The 26422-nt window shown below is 40.3% G+C and overlaps 1 protein-coding gene across 7 annotated transcripts; it reads left to right on the forward strand.

The window, feature by feature from the left end:
• Positions 1 to 235: 235 nt before the first annotated feature.
• On the forward strand, positions 236 to 24644 carry dazap1 (DAZ associated protein 1). 7 transcript variants are annotated; one of them, XM_030049177.1, is made up of 13 exons: positions 236 to 371; positions 1583 to 1623; positions 2785 to 2951; positions 3523 to 3588; positions 4896 to 5003; positions 5243 to 5291; positions 8325 to 8407; positions 12974 to 13121; positions 13356 to 13388; positions 15260 to 15412; positions 17978 to 18145; positions 21838 to 21930; positions 23753 to 24644. In XM_030049177.1, the coding sequence occupies exons 1-13, from the start codon at positions 340 to 342 to the stop codon at positions 23923 to 23925; spliced, it is 1314 nt and encodes a 437-aa protein (XP_029905037.1). In that variant the 5' UTR covers positions 236 to 339; the 3' UTR covers positions 23926 to 24644. The 7 variants fall into 7 exon arrangements, with proteins under 7 accessions (XP_029905037.1, XP_029905038.1, XP_029905033.1 ...); XM_030049178.1 differs by having other exon boundaries at positions 15263 to 15412; XM_030049173.1 differs by lacking the exon at positions 23753 to 24644 and adding an exon at positions 22427 to 23746.
• Positions 24645 to 26422: the final 1778 nt, after the last annotated feature.

Consider the following 26422-nt stretch of genomic DNA (forward strand, 5'->3'; position numbering starts at 1 on the left):
ATTTTAGTTGTTCAGTTCGTTTAATTATTTTCTAAGGCCTGGAGTTTATTTTTATTTCAGTTAACGAAAATGTTTTTCCAACCTAGTTTTAGTTATTAATTTGGTTTTAGTTAACTACATTAACCCTGGGGAGAAAGAGTGGAGTGAGGACAGATTGGGTGTAATGTTCCTTTAAAGGCCGCTGCCCCCTGCAGGGCCCCGTGGCAGTGCGTCGTCATTGCGCAGAACAGTTTGAACCAAAAAGCGGAGTGACCTTCCTCCGCTCTCAGTCTGAAGAGGGGCAGCACTGAAGCAATAAGCCGGTTACACCTCCAACATTCCCCTACTTTAGCATCAGAAATGAACAACAACTTAGCCGGAGATGAAGTCGGGTAAGACCAGTCTAACACAGAATGTCGCCATGCAGGCAGTCTACTGTAAATTGGATCGTAACACACAGTTGGCGTGATGTCTTGTCAGCTGTCATTTGACAGCTAACGTTAGCTAGCAAGCTAAGCTAGTGTTAGTAAGTTAGCGAGATAGCTAGCCTGGGGAAAGACGACCAAAAAGTGTAATGAGTAATCCAGCTAGCTCAGTTGTTACGACTTTTTCTTGTGGTTAATTTGGCTATATTAGCCTGGCGAGGTCCCAGTCGGCGTGTTAAAGGAATGTGTAGAAGTGTTGTTACTTTTCGCAGTATTGTTTTCAGTGAGCTCTAAACGACTGGGCTAGGTTAGCTAACGTTAGCCAGCGAGGCGAAAGTCGCTTCTTGAATTCGCCAATGCGAGGACATTTAGCGGGCATTGTGGGAGGATGGAGCATCTTGGTCTGCACTAACACGCTGTTAATGTCACAGTCAGTACATTTAGCACTGCGTTATCTTTGCTCTCAAGAGCAACGTTAACTTGCTAGCCGGTTGGCTTGTGAGCTCTCGTTCAAACTGCCGTTAAACTTGAGTTGCAGCCAGCAGCTATGTGAGCCGGTGTGCCGGGGCTCGGCGGGCGGCGAGCTGCCACCTCGCTCTGCTGTGGCTGACAGTTGCTGGTGTGTTTTAGTGAGGGATGGAGGCTGAGGAGAGCCGAAGAGAGGGCTGCACCTTTCCAGGCAGTTTGTCTGCTAACTTTACGCTAGCTTGCTAAATGCTATAGCCATTTGCCGGGGTACGTGGCAGGAGGATTCAAAACAAGACCTTTATTGTCGGGACCAAACCAGTCAGTATTTTGGAAAGGAAAATGACATCCACGGCCAGGGGACTTAACATTAGCTTCATAACATGCGGGTAGTTTGGCTAAGAGCTGTGTTTATTTCTTGCCTTGGCTTTAGTGGCAGTCTTGTATGTTGTGTGAAGTATGACCATTTGGCTGGTTGCTTAGCTGTGGCGTTGTCATCGCTCTGAAACTGTTTTTTCTTTCTTTTTTTCTTTAACTTTTTGGATAGTGTTGTATTTGTATGTTACAGTAAGTTAAATTTGTGCCACATTTTAAGCCATAGTTGTAGGACAGTGCCATGAGGTTGCTGCTTAAATTAGTTTTTAAGTTGTACTCTTTAATTGGAAGGTGGTTAGTGACTGACTTCTTAGTCAATTGTTTTCTGTTTTTTTTAGGAAACTTTTTGTGGGTGGCTTGGACTGGAGTACTACACAAGGTAAGTTCATTGTTTAACTTGTTAAGTGAGGCGTGTGTTGGCATAAGAGTCACTTTAGTCGCAAAGAACATTAAAAGAACAGGAATGTGTCTTTGTCAGATTGATGTGGGTAAGAGACCCCAGTTGGGCAATTCAGGAAACTAAATTGACTGAGTTTGTATCAGTCAAGGGTTGGCCATCGATGGTTAGTTCACAACCTGGAGGGAGTTAGATGTGAAATGCTATGTGAACAGGTGCTCCATTACAACGTCAAGGGCTAGTTCCCAGACAAAATATTCACATATTCTTATTTGAACTAACCTGTTATTTTTACGAGGATAGATGTTTTAGTACAGTGCAGTTTCATGCGTACATCTTCTTATTCAGATCCATTCAGAGATGGTTTAGTCAGCAGCCCCAGGCATCCATAGCCCTTCACCAGCTCATGCTTGGCTGGCCAGTGCGTGTCTTTGCACTGGGCTTGTCTCTGTGACAGCGTTGTTAACATTACAATCAGTAGCCACAGCGGTATGTAGCTCGTTTCCCTGCCGCTGCCCCAGGGCTTCCCAGGAACGAGAAAAGCAATTATGAGAATTTACTCCAGAGTGACTCCTCATTTGTTGAAACTTGCACGCCTTGCCTCCAAGGGCGTGTATGGGCATTAATGTAACTGGGTGTATATTTGGTGGTGTGTATGATGACAGCAGGTCAGTGTTTTGTTTGATCTTGGGGAGTGTCTGAATTTATTTGCCTGAGTTAAGTCTTGATTGCTCAGTTTCACTACCTCTTGAAAAGTGTCTATCACCCAATATACCACTTTAAGATACAATGAAGGTCAACTGAATATGTCCAGTGATTCCTCTGTAGTTTTATTGAGTCTTGCCTGGAGCTTTTTCCTTTTCACACCTGTCTGTGTTTTGGTCCTGGTTCTAGTTGTTGTGCTGGTTCAGGTGGTGAAGACATTTTCTTAGGATAATTAATCATAAGAAAAACATGGACTCCAAAAGTCATGATCGCAGTTTGCGTTTCAGAGCGAAGCTGGGCTAAATTATACTTTTAATTTGAATTTTACCTTCAGCAGCAGTAGTAGTAATGATAGGTGTGCTTGCTGTGGTGAAGCACCACTGCTAAATAAATGCAGAGGCCAGACTGTTACGTTATTGCTCTGTTTTCTTTTCTCAGAAACACTGAGAAACTACTTCTCACAGTATGGGGAAGTAGTTGATTGTGTCATCATGAAGGACAAAACAACAAATCAGTCACGGGGCTTTGGCTTTGTCAAGTTCAAAGATCCCAACTGTGTACGGACAGTGCTGGAGACCAAGCCGCATAATCTTGATGGCAGAAATGTGAGTATTTTCAATTAGATAACCAGATAAAGTAAATCTTTAAGAAAAAAATTGTGTATTTTTACCTGCTCCTGCTGTGAGCAGTGTGAAATAACCTCATATTTCATAAGCGTTGATAGTAAGTAGTTAGATGTTATTCAAGCAGAATGATGGTGCTGTTTGAGGTTGTACCCGCCTGCAGCCAACACCTCAATTACAGCAGTTTTGCAAGAGATTGACATTTGTTGGCCCAACAGGACTTTCCTGTTCAAAGTCAAATTAGAAAAATTGGGAGTTTAATTTCATTCTTGGTAAGATTGCTGACAAAACTTGTAAGAAACAGAAGCTGTTGTTAATCCTGCCATGCTGTCTCTGCACCATGAATGAGATGTTGCTTCCTTTTCTCTGAAATCAGAGGCAGCAATAGGCATACAGCTTTATTTGCCATACAGTCAAATAAATAAATCTTTGATGTATTTGTTGCCGCTTTGTTAGAGGCAACCTGTTTTAGTGTATGAGTTGGGAAAAAAGTACTAGAAGTTACTTTTTACTTGGGGTTAAGGTCAAACATTCTCCTTCTCTCTGCTGTCAGATTGACCCCAAGCCATGTACTCCTAGAGGAATGCAGCCTGAAAAGTCTCGAACCAAGGAGGGCTGGGTAAGGAGGAATCTGTTTCCTACTGGGGGGAGGGGTTGGATGGGATGGGATGGGGTGGAGGGGGCTAGGTGTTTCTACTGAAATGGGGTTTAGGTCCTCCGTCTCTACATCCCCTCCTCCTGAGCTAAGACTCTTGTTTCTCTTCATGAGCCACAAGAACCACAAGCCTCATTTCTAAAAACACTTCAGCTTTCACTTAGATTTCTTATGTTCGTTTCAGTGTGGAATTCCTTTTCTTGTTTTTCTTTTCAAGATTTTTTGAAAGCAAATGGTGTATATCCTTTATTTGTAGTAATAGAAATTACTTTGAACTTTAATAATAGAGATGTGAAAGAAATTTTCAGCCATTTATGGTTTTTATTGACCCTTGTATGTGACAAAGGAGTTGCAGCAGCATGGGAAGGCCTTTCACACATTTAATGGAATCACATTTTCACAGGAGAGCTAATTACAGATTCAACAGAAATATGTAGTGAAGAGATAATATCACCCTACTAAATACCAGACTAGTAATAATAATACTGCTATTGCATTTGCTTTTTTGGCTGGAGAACGAGGGTTTTCAGCCTTTGTAATTGAAATTTATTGTGACGCCGGATGCTCGCTCATAGCACCATTCTCCATTGCTGAGCAGTTGAAAAGCGGGTTGGTGGGGGAGGAGTAAATAAGGGTAACTGGGGGAGGAGGGGAAGGGGGTTTCAGAAATCCCAGCACCTGGCCAAGTAATCAAATCATTGGTATTGATTACATTCTGTCAACACCCTGCAAAAATATTAAGGTTATGATGATCATTTTTGCTGTGGGGCAGTAAAATCTTGCTTATTGCACTTTGACCATAAATAAGTCATAAATCACATATTTGGCTGTAAGCACAAAGTCTGTGTGTCAGAAGCTGTTATAAATGGGGCCCTTTGCTCGTAAGTCGGACTCCTTTCACTTACTTGAAGTCACATTGGTCGTACTGTAACTTTTACTAATGAAACAGAAGATGTACTTGTGTAAAAAAAAAAAAAAAAAAAAAAAAACCTTGCCGGAGTAAGCGACCTCCAGCCTGTACACTATACTGTATGTGCAGCACATAGCGATCTTCAGCTACTCAGTAATTCAGAATAAGTGGAGGAACCCGTGGTCTCTGATCTGTGGAGACTAGTGTTTGCATTGACATGACATGTTAAGAATTATACCCCAGGGCAAGAGGAGAACCTAATTTCTTCTGCACTGTCTGAATAGATGATGCCTAACTGGCTCCTTCCCAGAGTGATCCTTTAATAGACATTGAAATCCATACACTCCCTGTTTTCTTTCAGAAGGGCAGCAAAGCCGATAGCAATAAATCAAAGAAGATATTTGTAGGCGGAATCCCCCATAACTGCGGCGAGCCTGAACTCAGGGACTATTTCAATAGATTTGGAGTGGTGAGTATTCCCAAATGCATAATGCAAGTCAGTTCATATCGTCATTAAGACTGCTTAAATGGATGTGACATTGAGCAGGGTCAAATGCTACAGTAAAGAGAACTGAAATTTAGTGGGGTGGGAAAGGACAATTAATTATGTTTCCAATTTGTGGCAGAATAATGAATTGGAATAAGAGCGGATCCTGTTTGTCCCCGCTATTCTAAATGGAGCCACTGTTTTCCTTTGTCCCATTCAAGGTCACAGAGGTGGTAATGATCTATGATGCGGAGAAGCAGAGGCCCCGAGGTAAAAGCTGATCCCTGTTTTTTCTCTCCCCTCTCCATGCCTTACCATCTTAAATCTCATGACAAACTATTCTGGCCCAAAGAGAAAAAGCCCATTCAGCCCCAGATATTCAGTTCCATTCAAAACTTTATCCCACAAGGGAATTTAGTTTTGCAGACAGTTTTTATGGACAGGTACACAATATAAACAAACAAACATGTCATTCGAAACTCACATCACGTCACCACAGTGTACACCACATGGAAAACATGAGGTGATGAGACCAGACAAGGAAAGAATAGCTCAAAAGAGCTATTCTCTATTAAAAATTACTCACCTGTGCAAAATAGGAAATTCTTAAGCAGGCATGAGAATGTTACCACAGTTTATGTGCAAATTACAAATTAATGTGACGTTAAGGGTCATTCATTCATATAATACTGCAAAAGATGGCACCTTAAACTGAGCTTCAGTCACATTTTCTTGTTGAGGAAGTCTGTAGAAGTCACAGGCATGGATTTGGATTGTTGCAGTGTCCTTCATGACCTTGTGGGACAAAATCAGTATGTTCATGCAGATGTTAAATGTACAGTGTTGTCTGCCCGAGTATTGTAGTTGGCTTAATCATGTTGACTAAAAGATATTTGCCTCACTAATAGTGTACAGAGGCATTTACAAATGTCAGACATGAAAGGTCTGGGGCAGATTTGTCCGTTTTTGATTTGGAAGTGGATACACCAAAAAAGAAAATGACAACACTTAATCACAGAGTAATTGCTAGAATGCATTGAACATCGCATATATATTGAAATCCATACACTGCTGGTTGAAGGTATCCAATTTTTTTTTTTTTTTTTTTTTTTTTAAAGATTGTCACCTTCAGCAACTGGAACTGAAATCACAAAGTGTTGACATGAATGAGAGAATCATTAACATAGTTCTGCATGTCCTTTGCTTCCTCAGAAGTCTGTCCTACCTACTTCTTGACAGGCTGTCATAGTTTAGCCATAAATATGTCATAAATATGCCATGCGCCTACATTTTTAGCATGGATTCCCTTGGTGGGAATCAGACCCCTAACTCTGGCAGTTTTGGTGTCAAACTCTACCAGCTGAATTACAGTCACAGCTGTTACATCTGCATTTGTCCTACATAACGATGATGCAGTGACCATTGACCCGAAACTTCAAAACCCCATTCATTCTCTGCTGGGAGAATCCCAGAATAGTTTGTCATTGGAATTTAATTTGATGTATAGCACCAGTAACAACCATTACTTATTCTTTAATAGTGTAAACAGTTTTATTTTACTGAAATCATTAGATGTTCAACTTTGGAATAAGTTTTCTTTATTTTGATTTTAGACATAACTGGTACATGTATCTTAAATGCCATAGTATGTGTATTCCCATATGTAGAAAGTTAAGTATTTTTGTAAGTAAGCCCTTTCTATTTTTCTTTCTTCTGTCCCCCTTTTCCTTGTGAATGGTTTGAATGTGATTAACGGTGTCTCTTAAGATTTGTCTTTTCTCCTTTAGGTTATTGTGCATTGACTGGTACCACAGAGGTACAGGCCAATTGTAAAAGCCGCCAAATTTTTCACTTGGTCAAAATGGGGTGTACACAAAGTTGCGTCATATTGCTAAGTGGGTCCAAACTCTGCATATCTAGATAATTTAAAAATTCAGCTGAATACATTATATGACATGTTACTAATTTCTAACTTTAGATGGTTTCAGTGATGCTTACAGTGAGTTTTATTTTCATCTCAACAATAATTTTGTAAGAATTGTAGGTGTCACTTTTTCATCTTTGTAACAAAACTCAGGTGTAACCAAGTTCTGACTGTCACCAAGATATGTCAGACTCTTAAACATGCCAACCTGGTTTTGAATTTAGATTTACGGGTCATTGATAGATGTTATTAATAGCAATAGTTCACGAGGTTTGGGAATGCTTGGCATGATACTAGAGGTCTCACAATCTCAGTGGTCTCATAGGACATTTAATTGGAATCAGGTTAGGTCCCTAAGTAGAGATGGGCTCACAACCCAATTCTGCCAACAGAGAAAAGTTAATCAAATTGAAAGTGGATCACTGCAGTGTGCTATAAACTTTGAATGTTCTGAAAAGACCCTTTTCTTGAAGAAATAGTCTGAAGTCACCCACTGGATCCTGTGTTAAGTTAGCAGTTAGCATTGTTGACATATTGTTGGATGTAAGCCTTACTTCCCAGTTAGACAAACTTTGGACTTTGTACTGTTGATTAAAACTAGTCTTATTGATGCAAACTTTGCATACTCCCCATAAAAAACATTCAGCAATGTCAGTAAAGCTGTGCACTCTTTGGACACTAATTATGGCCTATATCTTTGTGTTACTGTTGTGAGCAGTATTGTAAATTTTACATTATAGGCTTATCCTGGCTGACTCAAAAGTAAAATTCCAATTTGGGAAAGCTTGGAGAAAGCTTTAGGCATTGTACAGTTTCTGTTTCTCCATATTTTTGTTATGCATTAACAATGGCTGCTGCCAGTGTGTGCTCCACAGCAATATACCAAGGGACAGATCAAGGTGGGGTTTGGATGAAACAGCATGAAGTAACACAATGTGGTGGTACTGGTTCAATTGGCATCTATGACCCCACTAAAAATTACATTTATAAGTTCAACCTTGCAGTAGGTTAGACCACAGATGCCACTGACCCCTTTACTTGACATTTTATCATCACAAAGGTTGCACTTGTGATTCTTTACATGTTCTAAAAGTTAAGCTGCCCTTTTGTCACATTCACCTAATATTGTACTGTACAGGTAGGACAAAAATGTGACAGCCCTTTTGAGTTCCAAACATGGATTGGTGCAAAGTTTCCCACAGTCCCTCAGGCCCCAGTCTTGGACTTGTGTTGTTCTGCAAGCCTGCGACATCATCCGAACCCCAGGAGCCTCTAGCTCAGTCTTGACAGATCCTCACTCTGCTGAAGCCCAATACTGTTCTTCATCTTGTGTTGTCACAACCCCCTGCTACCTTGATTCACTCTTGGTCGTTGGCTAGGTTTTGGATTTATTACTTTCGAGGCCGAACAATCAGTGGACCAGGCTGTCAACATGCATTTTCACGACATCATGGGCAAAAAAGTGTGTAGTTGTAGTTTTATTTTACCCTCAAGATCAAACAGAGGCTTGGGCGATGGAGTGAGAGTTACGCCTTTATGCTGTTATGGCAGTTTATAGTAGTTACAGCTCTTTTTCCAGTGGCTTCTCATCAGTCAGTCAGTGCTTTTGTCACTGCTGTCTCACACAGCTTTGTTCTCATTGCTTCCAATTACCAACTTTTAATATCCATTTAAAGAAATCAGGCCACTGGCTTAATTTACTTGTCTTTAACTTATTTTTCTGTTCTCAACACTTAATACCACACTTCTTGCTTTGGCCTTCGTAGTTTTCATAGGCAGACTCATCCTTCAGAAATGCTGTGTAATGATACAGTTTCTATTGTCGCCCAAGGCTTTGTTTAAATTGACCTCTCCTTTAGGTTGTGTAAAGTTCAGAAAGTCTTTCTTAAAACATTTAAGTTATAATATTGTCAGGCTTTTTAGATTCCCATGAGTTTCCAGTAATGGAGTTTATTATTGGAGAATAGAGCATTAAGCCTCTGAACCTCACAGAATTTTACTGAAGAGAAATCACCTAAAGGATTGGTCCTCTATCAATTCTGTTTCCTTTTTGTTTTCTGATATTTTGTTGGCAGGTCACTTATTTTTTTGAGTTACACGCCAACATCTTTTTGAAAAGTTAAAAGAAAAATCTCAACTAAGTGACCTCAGTCGAAGAATCTCCATACTGTGTCCATCAGTTTTCAGAATTACAAAGGGCAGGTCAAATAGTAACATTTGCAAGCCACTCCTTGTGTTTGTTTTTAATACTCTGGGTGTGGCAGATGTGTAGGATTTACCTCATCAAAGCAGTTGGCATAGTATTGTGTAAGTTGTTCATCAGCAAAAAGTACAATAAATTGACTGCATTATCATTTTTCTGAATGATGGAATTTACCCCCTGGCGGTTATTATGCTGTCCTGTGTGGTAAAACCGACTCATCTGGCACCTCAGCTAGATAAAACAAACCATTTAAAACTTGCAAATGCTAGTTGGTGTAGTTGCGGTTGGGATCAGTCCTGATAAAGGTGTTGAGAGAGATGCATACTGAGCAAACTGCAGACTGAGAAATACTGAGAATGAACAAGGACACACAGTGTCATTGATGCGAAGCACCACTCTTTAGTTGCACCCATGTTCTGAGAAGTGAAATAAAATGCAGTATTTATTATGGTGAGCCAAGGCACTGGCTCCAGAGAGCAGTGACTAGTGATGCTGGTGTCTGTGGAGACGTGCACTGGGAGGCAGATTGAGAGGCACAAAGTACTGGTTGAACTTCCCTGCAGTACAATTGGTAATTAAAGTGTTGTCAGTGAAATGAGCAGAGGCATAAATAACTAACTGAACAGAGACCTGATGAGAAAACTGAACACCCATGCATACAGGCAACTTAATAGCTCAGTTTTAGCTGTATTTTAAATGCATGGGCAGCTAAGCTCACCTCCCCAATGACTGGGTGTGCACTAAATCTGACTGGCACATGCCGGCTGTGTCGACCAACCTGACGGCATATATTCCAGCTAATTCATGGTGAGATGGATATTGGATTGCCATCACAATGCCTACAGATGCACAGAGGATTTTTACATTTGGCTTTGAGAAAGAACAAATAATGGTGAATTTGTTTGTTTTCACAGCTATAGTTAGACAATTGGCGTAATAGCCAGTAGCTACTACAGCTTAGCACACACACTCCTGTTAAACTGTTTGCTCTGCCCTTGTTGCTACAAAAGAAGCATCAAACTGGCAAGTCCAAATCGAGCGCCCCCTTAGCTAACCATGATCCTTTGAGTGGGTGAGTTTTATTTGAGCTCATAGAGGTGCTTTGCATCTACTTGCACACTCATCCCTTAAATCCATTTTTAATATTGACGTTTTGGCATCAAAGCCTTCATTCAAATATCTAAAACTCCATCCAACCTCTGACATAATTTTCCCAGTTGTTCCCTAAATCAGGTAATAACATTTATGTCCCCTGCTGGAAAGCATAAGGAAAAACAATTTAAAACATCTTACAATATAGTCTAAAAATTCACTTGGCTCCATGGGAAAGTTTGTACTAAATACATAAAAGTAATTTTAACGTGTTAAGAATAAATATCAGTAAGAGACTTATTTGATAGAAACACAATACATACTATTTAAATCCATGAAAATAGAATGACATCATTATCATCAGTGACAAAGTGGAAAGAGATCTGAAGCTGCATATAGCAAATAGATCCATGGATTAAGACTCTTACACACGGAAGATATCAATCAATAAATAGCCTAAGTCATTGTATAGGAGATTTGAGAGAGATTTTACTTATTTTTCACTTAGGGTCAGTCCCGACAAATGAGTTGAAAAAGCAGTTTAAAGCTCTTATCGCCTCCCACCCCCATGGAGACATTTCGTAATTAACAGCCTTAAGCCACTGCTCAGAGACACCAGAGGAGAGACTTGTACACTGTTCTTCCTGTCCTCAGTCCAGACAGTAATGATTTGTGGGTATAAAGAAATGATAAGTCAAACACTGTTGTTACATCCCCTCAGCTGTATCAGTTTGGTGTATCCTATTTCTGTCCCTCATCTTTCCATGTCTGGAATTTTTTTTTTTTTTTTTTGGGGGGGGGGGGGGGGGGGGGGGGCACTAGTGCAAATTGGCATATATATCCAAGGTTTTAGTTTTCAACCACATGAAAGCAGAAATCTATTTATTTATGTATATATTTTATCAAACTTTGTCCCCATCTTTGGTGTCATATGATCATTGCTGTGACACTCATGTTTTTTGTCTGTTAAGTTGTGGTGGCCATCAGTGCTCATGTTCACTACCCAGTTATCCAGTTCTTCTACTTATTGTAAATAAACTGGAAACATATCATGGGTAACCTGTGTGTCAGAGTAGTTTTCCCACACAAGACTGTTATGAACAGTGAAAGGAAAAGCTTTTATGAACTGTCTTTATATTTAAACACTGCTTTGTTGTATCCATGAGCGATACAGAGTAGCAAAATAGAAATGTATTTATATGGAAAAAACACTGATTATTACTTCAAAGACATGAGCCAAATCCCATTTAGTTTGTAAATGGTTCAGCCCAACCTGTACGTTCTCCACCAGCAACCCCCCTTGACTTTGCCCTGGTTTCCAGCAGGAATCGAAGCTTTACTTGAGCCATTGTTCTTGAGTTGACATTACGTTGCGCTAGGACTTGAGGGAGGCTGGGAGATATGAGTTACAAAATTAGAAATTGGAGCACATCAAACTGTGGAACAAATCCCAGTTCTGCTGTTGGGGACTGTACAGAAGTCACGGTATCCATCACTCGTAGCCGTGATGCCCACGGGGGAAATGCCCAGGTAGCTGCCGGCGGCGAGGCCACTGCCAGAAACGTGTGTGTAATTAGGTCGACAGAGAAGGAAGAGGAGAGGCTGAGAATGTGGCAACACCTTAAAGCAGGGAGGAATTTGCGATTCGTTTTCCTCCTGCAAGGTGACCCCAATAACTCAACCCCTCAGTCTATTTCTGGCCGACTCCCCCTTAGTCTCAGCCTGTTTCTTTGCTCTGGTTAACTGCTGGTAGCTTGGTCACAGCAAGGGAAGTTTTGTTACTGGGGCATGAAGAAAATAAAGACTTGGCAGTATTACAAGAACACCATGTCAAACCGCCGCAGCAGTAGGTGATAATGATATGTAAAGTCAAAAATATAAGTAATAGAAGGAATGGCTGAAGTAAGTCTCTTGTGCTATTAGCCTATTTACAGTATGAAATGGATTTTCCAAAAAATGGTAAAATGTCGGGTAAGCTTTGATAAGCATGGAGAAAACAACTCGAGGTGACTGTTCCAATACTTGTGGTTTTGATTTCATAAACAAACTGTCCTCCAACAGAAGTTTGACATTTTGTTGGGGTAGACGTCCATTAGTCACTTGAGCTTTATTGGAAAAACATCTTCTCATCTCTGACACAGTATGAAGATTCATTTTTTTTTTAAATGACTTAAAAGACTTCATTTGTATTATCTGCATGTTTACCTTGTATTCTGTTAGATCTGAGACACAAATCTCTTTCTACATCCATTTCCCCCCCCTAAAATTCTACTCCAAGTAAAATAAAAATGAGATTCTTTAAGCGTTAGCTGGAGAAAGGTAAGTCTTGACCTTCCATTAGACGTCTTTATCAGATATAGGGCAGTTCATTCAAGATAAATTTAGATCTATGTTTCTCAGGTACATCTTCAAAGGCTGTGATCTGGAGACCATTTCACTGCTCATTCATTTATTATTTATGTCTTTTCAATGTATTATAATTTTGGCCACTAAATTATTGCCCAGTTGGTAATAAGGTACCTGAGACACATAGCTGTACAGCTCTCCTGACTACACAGTATTATTAATTTACATAGCTGCCCTACATTGATCCCGTAGATGTAAAGTGAAAGTTTTCAAGCTGCCCCAACATGTTGAGACTAATGTCAGTGGTAGGCCAGGTCTGTCTAGGCGAGGGACTTGAGGGACCACATACCGGTGTTGCCAAATGTGCCCTCCTTGTCCTTTGTCCAGGTGGAAGTGAAGAAGGCTGAACCTCGTGATAGCAAAGCTCCCAGCCAGCTTGGCCCTGGCCAGTGGGCACCCAGGGGCATCTTGAGTGCGGCTAATGGTTGGACAGCGCAGCCTGCCCAGGGCTGGCAACAGACTTACGGGCCACAGGGTGAGTGGGATCGAATCCCAGAGCAGAGTAAGGCTTGTTCTGCCCAGAAGAGAAACAGACTGCGGTTGACAGTGTTCAGAAGAAAGACTAGGGGCGACCATTAAAATGTGTTAAACTCTTGGTTTTAATGTTAGCTGCATACATCCAGGTGGCTGCTTCTACTGTTTGTATTTTTACAGCATTATTGTTACTCACTGTTAACCTCTTAACTTTTTTTGTTCTCATTATTTGAAGGAGTGTGGGTGTCGACTACTGGCCAACCCATAGGTAGGTGTCAACCCTTGACACTTGTAAACACAAAAAATGCTGTTGTCATTTATTGAATTAGTTGTCTTTTGTAACTCTTATATAACTAGGATGTGTCTGAATTGGAAGCAAATTTGTGTCTTTGTCATGTGACAGTGTGCTTATCTTGAAAGTTGTGTTGAAAGTTGGCCTCACACTCTGTGTGGCCAATAGGGTGATGACAGTTAACAACGTGTTATCACTGTTTGATTACTATGGCTGAGGCTGCTGATAATGTGCTGCTTGAGACAGATGGCAGCCTTGAATGGATTCCGGTCTCCTTCTGCTATTGGTTAGGCTCGATTTCATGTCGCCACCTCCAACTCAACCCCAGTGCTCTCTGAAATGTCGTCACTGTGTTCGCTCAAAAAGATGGTGGGGAGAAAAGTCACAAAGTCACAGTACTTGCGCAGTATAGTACTAGGCTACATTATTGGATGAATCTGAATTAAGAAAACAAAAAATTAATTTTGAAAGTAACAATAAATAATAATTTAATTACATTGCATTCAGTGTCTAACTAATTTAGTTTTTGAATCCGTTCTATCCAACCATTATTTTTACAGTTGAAATCCAGTTTTGACTGGTGCCAAGATATTGGTACAAATGAATTACAAGTGAAGTCATACAAGTGAAGTCAACTATTCATGTATCAGTTTAAACTGCAGAACCACTCTGTACCAAATTGCTGCAAAATATGGCTTACAAAATGAAGAAAACAAAGAGACAGATTGTGGAACACTAACAGTAAAATGAAGACATAAGGTAAAAGTGCATGGTTGAAATAAAGACATAAGCAGAGAGCCGTGTTCAGTTATTAGTGTTATTAGTGGACACTATTGGTTGTTGACTGGGGGAGGAAGGGTGAAACTCAGTATGCAACAAAAGAGGTTTAGTCAACAAGTTCCTGTCTATCTCTCTTGCACTAGTTATCAATATAAACAGCAGACATAGCCACTTTTGTTCCATTGAGAATTACATTACCTTAAATATAGGCTGTGTCTGAACTTATTAAAAATGGCATGTCTTTGTTGTCATTGCATTAGTAGGCAGGCCTAAGGACCCACCCTGCTGTGTTGCTTTGCACCTGTGTCAAATGCTGTATCAGATGAGGTTGTTTCATCTGGTACTGGCATTATTTAAAAAAAATAAAAATAAAAAAGAAGATATTTTTGTCTGATGTTCAACTGTCTCACTTCATTAACTCTATTTTTTAGACATTGCTAGCTAATGTTATTCCACCACGGTGCTTGTCCATTTCAATTATGCTGCAAAGAGCTAGCCTAACGCAAAATGTGTGGGACAGCAAACAGCTGAGCCTAGCAAAAAGCACGCTTGTGGAGCTAAACATGAAAATACAGATGGCGCTATAGAAGTTCACAATACTGCTGTTTGTTTTGTACTGAATTTTCATTATGAAACTGGGCTAAGAAATATTCATTTATTTTTCAGTGTTTACTCAAACTATGGGCTGCAACTTCACAGGTCAGGGACAAAAAAATAATGAAAGAGTTTAAGGTTATTCTCTAGAAAATATATAATTCTGTAGTAAAGCACAGAGTTATTGTACATATGCATCATCCTATTCAGTGGAAAATGTTTTTTAAATTTCATTGTTGTTGCGATTAGTAGGCAACTATCCATGACTAGTAGGTGGGCCACCAACTAATGTGTTCTAGGAAAAACTGGGAACATAAGCTGACACAGACTAATGAAAAAACAAAACTGGCTGACGTGATGGTTTGGCAGGGCTACTCCCCCTGAATAGAGAACCTGAGAAACTTGGGTATTTAGTGGAGATGGCATTGAAACAGATTACCTACCTATACAGTTTTGTCTTTTCTCTGTTGGAGCAGGTGGATATGGACCTCCGTTGTCTGCAGGCAGGGGAACTCCCACCCAGCCTCCTTCTCCGTTCAACGCATTCCTGGTCACGACCCCGGCGGGCGGCTTTGCTGCACCTCAGGGCTACCCTCAGCAGGGCTACAGCACAACACCTCAGTTTGGTCAGTAACACCAGCCCACTCATCCATTATTCCTCATTTGTTTTGACGTCAATACAAAATGCTTGATAGGTAATTGGTATGTGGAAACAGACTCAAATGCAAGAAAAAACAAAATCGGCAAAATTAAGCAGATTTATTGAGATATTTTCCTGGCCAGTGCAGATGCCTCCGGTCTACCCTCGTCTACTGTGTGCATGGAAAGCCCACAGCCTGTCATGCCAGGACATCCTTCAGACATGCAGACAATGGCTTAAAAGATCAAATATTTTGAAGGATATGAAGGATATTTGATAGAGCTCATTTTGATGTTAATGGTAGATTGCATTTTGGATAATCTTTTACAGATCTTTGCAGTCAAGGTTATATACTATATTTAATATTGAGGGAGGGGGAGGGGCTGTGGAGGGCAGACTGCAGGGAGGTTACACTGGTATTGCAGGCAAAAAATTATGCGAGTTGCAGGCAGATGGGGCATGAAATTGTGCAGAGACCTGTGCAGACCTCTGTGGTGGCCTTAACTCAACAAAACATCTGTGAAGCAAGGGTACTTGACAAATCCAAAGACTCACCCACTCTCACTTGCCTCAAAAGGAGTAGATGCTGTAACTCGTGAATGTAGCTCCCAATCATATGGTCCTTGTAGATGGCAGATGATGATGACATGACCTAATGTTGTGTTACTCATTTGTATGGTGGTATAATGTTCGGCGAAACTCTGAATTTTGGGCCTCCATAGGAAGGCTCACCATTGATTGGGGCACAAGGAATAGCAACATACTACCCCTGTGTATTGATAAACGTCCTTAGAGTGGAAAAACTTCTAAAACAGCATTTAGACTGTCATGGGGCTCTACAACTCACCCCTGAAATCCAGACTATTAAATTTAAATTTCTTTCAGTGTTAGCAGCTTACAAAGGCAGAGTAATCCCTTACACCCAAGCAATAGGAAACTCTAGGATACATTACTGCCTTTCAATGAAGAAACAATTTGCAAAACACATTTGAATGCTTAAATGAATTAAGTGTTCAAAGAAAATTGCATTGATTGCAGGTTACAGGGAGGAACCTCTTGTAAGTATTGTAGGATGACAAAATGACTGACTGTTATCCAATATCTAATTAAAACCCAGTTATCAGCTAATTACAACATCTGCCTGTCCTTATTGGGCTTTTTATAGGGGGCAGGGTGGCAGTGCTTTCCATCTAGGGATACCCTGAACTAATACTGAGTGTTGGAGTGGATCCAAGTAAATTGCAAATCATTTGCTGCAAATGGTTCAGTCAATGTCTGATCCATTCATCAATGTATATATTTAATCCTTCCAGTCTTTTAGGTCCATTTATATAAAGTGATGCAAACATTTGCTGTAAACATGTGGTCCCCCTCTTACGGCAGTTGGTTTTGTTTTTAAAAAGCAGCTGGCAGCAGTCATGCCTGCAGTTGGGTATTATCTTTAAACTAGAGAACAAAAGTATTCAAACAGGTGATTGTAGGATTGTAGGCTACTGTTTGCAGTGCAAGTGTTTGGATGGGCTGTTGTACCAGAGCTAATTACAGTACTGTGAATTTAAATCAAGCTCTTCAAGAAAAACCTTTTGAAACAATACATGTTCTCACAGACAGGGTAGCTCACAAGATGCCTGCACTGAAAACAAAAAACAGGATCAGTTAACCCACAACAGCAGAAAAGAAAAAAAAATAAAGCAGCATGAACACCCCTTAGACCGTTTTAAGGATGTGATCGCACACAGTACAGACATTTGGAGTTCAGGCTGCCACCTGTCACCACTGAGTTTGACCACGGATCAGATTTGAATTGAGTTTCACCTTTACCAAGTGTGGTGTTGGAAAAACATTTAACCAGGTACAAAAATATCGGATTGGCAGATACTCAAAATTTAATAACCCATTTTGTTCTTAGAGACAAAACTGGATCAGAACATCTTCACTTACATCAGTAAATTCTTTCTGTGGATGGTGAGTTCATTTGTTGTGGAAGCTACTTGAATGCGTCAACAGACATCATCTGGAGGTTCTACTCTGTTCTAAATTTGGCCTCCCTTGATGGAAAGAAATTGCAGAGTGAAATATACTGCAGGTAAATATGCCTAAATGACTACAGAATCTTGCTGACAAAGTTGGCCAATGAGATACTAATTATGAATTGCCAGCTCTCTTCATTTGAGCATGGTGTAAGTTACATTACCTTTTCAGGAATCTATCTGATGCCTTATCTGGAGAGACTTAAAATTATTTTAAAAGTTCAGTGAGTTTGCTAAAATGATAGCAGTTAAAAACAAGAGTTGTTAAAGCCATGGGAATCTGAAAAAAGGTGGAATTTGTGTGTCATAGAGTAGTCATATTTTTGCATTGTTAGGATCAATTTTGCACCTGGTCCCCTCACAGCGAGGTCAGAAATGAGAGTCAGCTTTATATTCTTACCAGTATAGGGGCTTTAATAGAGGTCTGCTGGTTGAAGGATGGTGTCATTGCTGCATACAGAGAAGAACTTGGAAATTAGAAATGGAGGAAAAATTATGGAAACATTCTTATTTTTCAACAGGTTACAGTTTCGGCACACCACAAGCAGATCAGTATGCTCCCCAGGGAGTTCCTCCTCCACCCACCACTCCAGGAACTGCAACGCTGGGCTTTGCCCCTGCCACCACACCAACTCAGGACTTGAGCAAAGCTCCCACTGGGCAGCCTGACTTCCCTTACAGCCAGTATGGTAAGCAAAGCGTTGTGCATAGAGCAGTCTGCCGCCCCTTTCTCTCCTAGTTTCACTTTCAGTTCACACCGTGGGCCTGCCCATCTCCCTGGATATTTGATTGAGTGCAACTCATTTTAGCGCATAACTACAACCCTCAGACGAGCAGGAGCTTGCTCTTGGTACCATTAGCTTGAACGGCTACACATGCATACATGCTTCTTGCATACATGTACCCCTTTGGCTCTGCCATGAAGATGCTACTGAAGTTCCACCATATCCAGGAGTCTTCAGCAGTCATTCTGTCAGGTTTCCAGCTGGGCTGTGGATTGGTAAAAAAGATTGGTAGGTCTTGGTAGGTTTGAATTAGATCATCCTGCCTTGCAATGTTTTTTGTTTTGTATTCTTATTTCCGCTTTATATCTTTATTTTTCTGAGAGGAGTTGAATCCCCTCCTGACAGACTGTACTAGACATTTGACTTGGTTTGAATAATTCCAAATCTTTATATCATCTCCTATTTGTCCTTTCTTCCTCCTTGTTGACTTTGCTGGCTTTGTTTTTCTGGTCTCCGCATGATTGCCACAGAAATGCACCAGCATGACAATGTGGTGCCCATGAGTAGTTATTTCAGGAATTAGGCATGTCCAACCTGCCAAATGACCTATCAGCATTTTTGTCCCATTTTCCTGGTCAACACCTCCATCAACTTATCATGCAGGAGCTTTGCATGCTTGTCTGTAAAACATAAACTTTGCACCTCTTTCTTGTAAAAACATATTGACGGTAATTGAGTCCTGAGATCTGTTTTGTTTTCATTAGAGCTGGACTAAGGAGTCTATGGATTTTACTTTATGATAGATGTAGAATTGTGGTTGTAGACTGAACCATTCCTCCAGGATTATCTTGGGATATTTCAGACCTGAAAAATTATTTCTCAATGCTGACTCTGGACTGAGCCGGTGTATGGCCAAAGTCCGGTTAACCTGTAGGGACTTAAAAGATATGACATTATCAACAAGCCAAGACATAATGGAGCAAATAATCTTGCAAATTCCTTTGATTCAAAATGCAGATGTTAATTTTGTACAAAGAGGTGCTCCCTGGGCAGATTGTCCACAGAAATCCATGCATTATCCATGCATTATCTAGGGTTTGAGATCATGCTGAGGGCACATAGGTGATACAAATGGAATGGTAGAGGTTCACAGCTTAAAAACCCAAGGAAGACAGTGCAATGAAATTAGCTCAAAACCCTGTTAAAACAGGAAAAATAGCCTGCACCTGTATAAAAGGATCAAGCTTTGTCTCCATTCAAAAGTTGATGATCATGATGCTGAGCAAAGAAACAGGGATAAACCCCATTCTGTGGAAACAGCTCTATATAATCTTTTACAATCAAATGTGATCCACAATAACCAGTCAAGTGCACTCTGAAGCTATACACAGTTGTTCATCCAACACAAACACAGTTCATTAAAATCATAATAGTAAGAGAGATAATACGCCGGGTTATCACACTTTTTCTTGTGTGATTAGGGTGATTATTCCATTAGGGATGGGAATCACTGGGTAACTGGTGATACAATACTATCACAGTATTTTTCATGATAATGATGGTATCATGATACAGGCGATTCTGCAAAATGCAATATATAGTCAGATAATTGGCTATGATATATCACAGTATCTGTAACTGAGGAAGAAAACACCCTGGAAATGGCAAAATAATTTTCTAATAAGCAGGAATCAGTCATGCTTTCCAGTGTTTTCATATGCACAGCGATATTACAATGAACATGACAGAGCAGTTCCAGTTAAAATACCTAAAAGCAGGGAAGAAAGATGCCTGATAGGGACTAAAATGTGCATCTATGCAAATTAAGATGAAAACTCAAATATCAATACTTGGCACAAGTGTGTTGATAATTTATCGCAAGAGGAAGTATCATGATATTTCGATATTTTGTCCCACCCCTAGCGTCCTTGCCTATTTTTGGGGAAATTTATATTTGATGATAAATAAATTATCAATTGTGACAGGAAGGAGCAACAAAAACCTGCATTTTTTCAGTGAGGAATTGATGTCAGGAGACAAGCACTTGCGTGATTAGTAGTTGATGGAGGTGGGGCAGACATTGAACACCTTTCAGGTGTCTTTTGAAATGGAATGTAGATCGAGTGTTATAAATTATAACACTGTTTAAAAAGGGAACTAAATGAAGCCCTCTAATTTGACAGATTTCAAAACAAAAATTGAAACTGTTGGACAAATGATAACACAACCATGATGGAAATGATTATGTGGCATTGTGGCTATTCTCCTTCCTGAGTCAGTGAAATACTCCTGCCAAGCTTTAACATATTTGTAACCGATATCAAGAAGGTGTGAACTTTCTACTGCCTTCTCTGGTTATCAGCTCCTACTGTGAGAATCTCTCTTTCTCCAAACTGCTGAGATATGGGGGATTTTAAACGATATAGGGGATTCTGTAGCAGAAACAGGCTTGCTTATAGCCATTAAAGGTAGGCTCAGCTGTGTGGTGCATGAAGCACAGTGAATAGTTGCTGTTCAAGGAGAGGAGGACAAAAGAATGACCTTGCACCATTACCAAGGTGAGAAATCAGCACCAGCCACCAGAGACATGCTGGTACATTTTGTTTGTGGTTGGTAAAACCTATCTGCCCGACCAGCCACTTTGGCGCTAACTAACCTCTGTTTGGTTAGGTCTCACCCAAACCCTTTTGTTCGCTAAAAAAGTGAAAGTGATTGGTGAATTTTGAAGTACCAGCCACTGTGCTTTTCCTGTCCTGACCACCATCACCTGGTGGCTGGTTGGTGTTTTTCTGTTGACTTGGCTCACAGCTGCTTCACACAGAGTCTACATTGAAATCAGTCATCTGATTGGGTCAGTCGTGGTAGTTGCTCATCTTGTTCAGTGTTTTCCTGCTTGTGCTTTTCTTCCATCCAGCTTTTTGCATTTAGTGTCCGCTGCCTGTCAAGGCACTTAGTTCAATAATCATAGACAGCAGAGACAACACAGTCTCACAAAATATCATGAAATGAGCACAATCCCTGCAATTCAGATTACATGTTGTAGAAATAAATCATGAAAATTACTAATTCTTCACCATGAAAGGATTATGTGACAATGACAAATATGACATGGCATTCTTATGCTTTTGCCACAGAGAGAGGTTAGTTAATGCTTAAGTATAGGTAAGTAAGAGTATTTGGTGAGGTTAAGGTTGTCATCATTCATTAAGAATTGAGATGTCACCCAGTATAACAGTTGAACCTTGATTGTCAGAGTTGGAGATAAATATATTCATCCATCAAACTCCTGACCTCCACGCCTTACTTAGCAATTACATGTGTCCCCCATGTAATCCTTTCACAGCGGGTAAACATATTTTTCAAATGTTATTGGCATGTAAAGACAAAGTGCTCATTTCGCAAAAGTTTGTGAGACCAGGCTGGCGAGAAATAAAAGGGCGTTCTAGCGAAAAACACACTCTCACACCCCCATTTTGTTTTGACTTCCAGATGGAGCTGAGCAGTGATGGTTTAGTAGGTTTAGCACAGTTTCCAGGAAATGAGATGTTTACAGTGTAAATGCAAAGCACTTGTAGCTCAGTAAAAGGGGACTATGCAAAATAGTTGGCCAGAAGTATCTGGGTTCAGTCAACCTGGTCTCCTCATCTCCCTGATAGGCTTGGGTAACTACCCTCAGGACCCCTCTGCCTACGGACCAACGCGTCCTTCTCACAGTTATGGTCAGGATGAGCAGGGAGGATATAGTGCAGGTAGGTGCCAGCATTGTCTTCTCCAACCACAACAGTAGCATTTGTTCAGTACTCAAGTGTTTATTAGAGCTGCAACGTGGTTCTTTTGCCTCTTTTTCTTTTGCTCCGTGTAAGTATTTTGTATGTACATTTTGCATGTACATACAAAGTACCGTGTGTACTCTTGAGCATAGTAAAGCACAGCCATGAATTTCTTCAAGGTTACAAGCGGATTTTAAAGAAATAGAATTGAACTCTATTTTGGAATGGATAACAGGAACATCATTTTGGAAGGGATAATCTCTCTGATTGGCATCTAATCTGCTTCAGCTGTAGCTTTACTATACAAACACTAACCATATCCTCTATCTGTGTCCACTCTCTGTCTGCATTGCTTTGCTGATATAAAAGGATGATCTAATTGTCAGAAAATGTGTTCATGGTTCAGTTGTGTCTATGCATCAGCAGTCCATTTACCATTGTTATTTTTCCCCCATGTGTTGTCTCCGCATTATAGCTAAAGGGGTGAGAATCAAAGGAAGATGTAATGGACACGTTGATGCCAGAAAATTTCCAATTTCTCTCAAGTTCCTCTGTGATGCGGTCCTGTTGGGACTGCTCCCTGTTCTCCTGAATTCTTCTTTTGTTCCATTCATGGAGCAGAAATGTATTTCTCTTTTTTCTTCCTTTTATTTCTTTCTCTGTTGTCTTTTCATTCAGTTATTTACAGTTATTTTCTATACTCCAGTATTTATTCCCAAAGTTTGAAATCATAAAACTTGTGTTAACTGGATGTTACCAGGGTGGGAAAGTAACCAGGCACCTTCCAAATACTGTTTTGGTTGCTGCTGTTAACTTTATGTCCTGCTAGCCAGTTTGGCAGTTAACCAACCAGTGGCTGTTCAGACTCTAAAAGTCCATTTGCATGGTAAAGGGTGCTGAATTTTTACCAGCAGATAAGAAACTTAGTTTCCTTCCCTGGGTGCCACTCTGGTTCCATTGCCTATTTGTGGGGAGATGGTGCCATCCAGTGTCTAAATGGAAGAACATTTATGTGCTTGTGCACTGATCATTCAACAGAATTTATTCAAGACATTGTTTTCCTCAATGAAGCCCCTGACTTGTGCTTTTTGAAATCAGTTGGAATTGTCACTTTTGTCCTCACATTGACTCATTAAAGTAGTCATTGATTTGCTGAAAATACACACAATTAGGTTTATTCCAAATTTTTTATTGTATATTTGTTATTTTTCCAACTCAACGGGGCTTATGCAAGGAATACAATATTTCAGTCTGGAGGAAAAATCCCCCTTTAACTGTTACACACTGTTAAAGACCAGCTGTTGGCAATACACTTTGAATTCCTGCATCCATTTTGGGTGCTCGGTGTGTTTTTCAGTCCTTTTTATGACTGGTTAAATGTAGAGCATGTGGCATCGCATTGTGATATTTATTTCCTTACGGTTACATTGTAAACCAAAACGCATTTACCTATGATGGAGAGAAGCAAGTTCATGCCCTTATTTCTGGAGTTTTGATGAAAAGCATTCTGGGGATGGTACTTGGAACTGAAGTAGATGAGGCAGGATACTCTAAAGTGAATCACAATGCTTCATCATAAAATAACTAGGCCTAACTTAAACCCTAGCCCCTTATGAATCTGAAATCGATATCAAACAGCCTAAGAATATCTGAGGGTGGATTTTTCCTTGTAAGCATTGTGATAATGTAACCTAGTCCATCTTTAAAGGAGTAGGGATATTCCCTGAGTGCTGAGTGATGACACTGATGATGCAAGCCTTTCCTCTGTCCTGTGTTGTCCCCGCACCCCCGTCCCTTCCAGGATATGGTCAGGACCTGAGCGCCTTCGGCCACAGCTTTGCAGACCCAAGCCAGCCGACGGCGTCGTATGGGGCTCCAACAGCACAGCCCACCGCTGCCCCGCAGCCCGCCGCCAGCGCGTTCGGCCGAGGGCAGAATCACAACGTACAGGGCTTCCACCCGTATCGACGCTGACCGACACCAAGCAGGCACGACCGCAGCGTACAGTTCAAAAATAAAAACAAAAAACAGTCAGGGAAAAGTTTGTTCTTGCTTAAAAAGCAAAACTGGAGTTCTGGATTGTTGGTTGGGAATAATAAATGCACACAATTTGTGAAACAGAAAACTTTGTGAAACCAGGGAATCCAACTAATTTCTGTTACAATCTCAGAAAAAAGGGGTGTAAAAGAACCCAGGTTTTTTTTTTCTTTTTCTTTTGCAAAATGTGTGGAATGAAAAGCCGAAAGAAGCTTTTATTTCTCCCCTCCCCCATGTTTTATAGTAGAACTTTACTACTTTGCAATAATTTTGTCTGGTCAAACACTAGCACAGAGATTATATGTAAAGAGACTTACATATAAATATAAATATGTATATTTATGGTGGAAACAAATGAAAACAGGGTCTCAAGTTTCCTCAGCTTTAAATTCTAGGGAAAAATGTTTTTATTTTTCATTTGGTGGATTTTGTTTACTTTCTGAGCCTTTATTTTAAAGTTTGTTTAAAATGGAAAATATGAATATATATTATACACAAACTGTGCAATTTTTTAAAAAGAATTTTGTACTATAAATGTACACTTTGCTTGTTTTTTATTTAAAGATGTAGACTTCCCTCAGGTGGCTGTTTGGGTGCATTTTGCACTTATGCAAAAAGAAAGGAAAACGTATTTCAAATAAATGTTTTAAAGATAAGAGTGTTGAAGTGTGTATTTGCCTGCAGTGCTGAAGTGGAAACCTTGTTGAAGGTAACTGGTGTACTGACAGTGCCTGTCCTCTGAACAAAGTCTGTCTCACAAATAGACATCCAGTAGGCCTGCAATACACTAAGAACAAACAATTAAAAAATATTATTTTTTATATGAATTGAAATTTGGCTTGATATTCAGACCAAGAATTAAGATAAAAATTGTCAATTGTCAAATTGTGGCATTGTGTCAGCCCTGATGTATGATGATGATTATATGCCTTTAAAAAAAAAAAAAAAAAAAAAAAAAAAAAGACTTTAACAATTCTGTCATGTTATTAATTTTATTGTATAATTAATAATTAATTAGTAGTTAACAGATATACTAATAGCATGATTAATTTTATGTATTTCTTTATAGAATTGTATTTTTATTTATGTTATAGGATCACTTTGTTGTGAAGCTTGTAACAGCGAGATGGGTCTAAAAGAGCCTGGGTCTGAGTACAGCGGACATGACGGGAACACCCACAAAGACAGTACATGTACAAGGTACATGGCTGTAGGTAATGTTTTGGTATAATAGCCATTGCTGATTGGTAACTTTATCGCAACTTTCAGCTCGAGAAGGGAACATCATGATAATTTACCCATATTACCACACTGATAGAGGTCATTTTGGGCCTTAAGCTTCTGAAACACCAACCTGATGGTCAGTCAGCTGCCCATACTCGGCTCTAATGAACTGATGACTGAGGAAAAAGCAGTTCTCTTTCAAATTTGGGTCGGGTTCACACAAAGGTCAGGGTGGAAACACGTTAAGATCTAGTCCCAGGCCTCAAATGTAGACAGCATACTATGAAATGAATATGTGGGTCAAACCTGATGTCAGTATAATTTATATGTTCCTTTGTGTTCCTTAGTTTCTTAGTGTTGACCTGCCACAGATCTGTGAATTTGAGGGTTCTGTGCAGTGTCCTACCTGGTCTTAGGGGGGCGTATCCGTGTTCCCAGGGTCCTATGTTCCCAGGGTCCTACGTTCCTAAGGTCCTATGTTCCCAGGGTCCTACGTTCCTAAGGTCCTATGTTCCCAGGGTCCTTTGTTCCCCGGTTCAATATTCTGTTAACACACATTAACCCTACCCCAAACCCCCAAATACAGAGCTGGGGAACATATTTTTTTAGGTTCCCATCATGTTCTCTGTAGAGCTGGGGAACACAGGAACCTGGGAACATAGGATTCTAGGAACATAGTACCCTGGAAGAGCACATACTGTATGTCAAACTGGGGAACACAGCACCCCGGGAAAGCACATACGTAGGACTGGGGAACACAGCACCCCGGGAAAGCACATACGTAGGACTGGGGAACACAGCACCCCGGGAAAGCACATACGTAGGACTGGGGAACATAGGACCCTGGGAACATAGGAATGACTCCATTCCCAGCAGTGCACTCTGCTGGACACAGATCTCAGTAGCTGTTCCTGGAATCAGAGCCTGTGTCCCAGTTTGGGGAGACATCTTCTCCAGTTCCTCTTTCAGTTCCTGGTACTTCTTGAACTTCTCATGTTTCTTCCTCCTGATGTTGCTGTCACTAAGAATCAGTGCATCCATCACCGCTGCTGTTGTGTGGCCCTTGTCTATTATCACATTATCTGATTGGTCACTTTTGAAAAGTGCAATATAAATAAACTGGATAAACTTTTATTAGTACTGGTGAATTTAAGTTGTACAGGATGATTCTTTCCCCCATATAGGTTCAAGTTTACATGCAGGAGCACAC

The sequence above is a fragment of the Myripristis murdjan genome, chromosome 4, assembly GCF_902150065.1.
Source record: "Myripristis murdjan chromosome 4, fMyrMur1.1, whole genome shotgun sequence".
Lineage (NCBI taxonomy): Eukaryota > Metazoa > Chordata > Actinopteri > Holocentriformes > Holocentridae > Myripristis > Myripristis murdjan.

Excerpts from the sequence above, each read along its gene's own strand:
- dazap1 (XM_030049173.1), top strand. The coding sequence starts at position 340 with ATGAACAACAACTTAGCCGGAGATGAAGTCGG. Across the intron at positions 15,413-17,977 it reads CAGCACAACACCTCAGTTTG|GTTACAGTTTCGGCACACCA; the intron begins GTCAGTAACACC and ends ATTTTTCAACAG. Across the intron at positions 18,146-21,837 it reads CTTCCCTTACAGCCAGTATG|GCTTGGGTAACTACCCTCAG; the intron begins GTAAGCAAAGCG and ends TCTCCCTGATAG.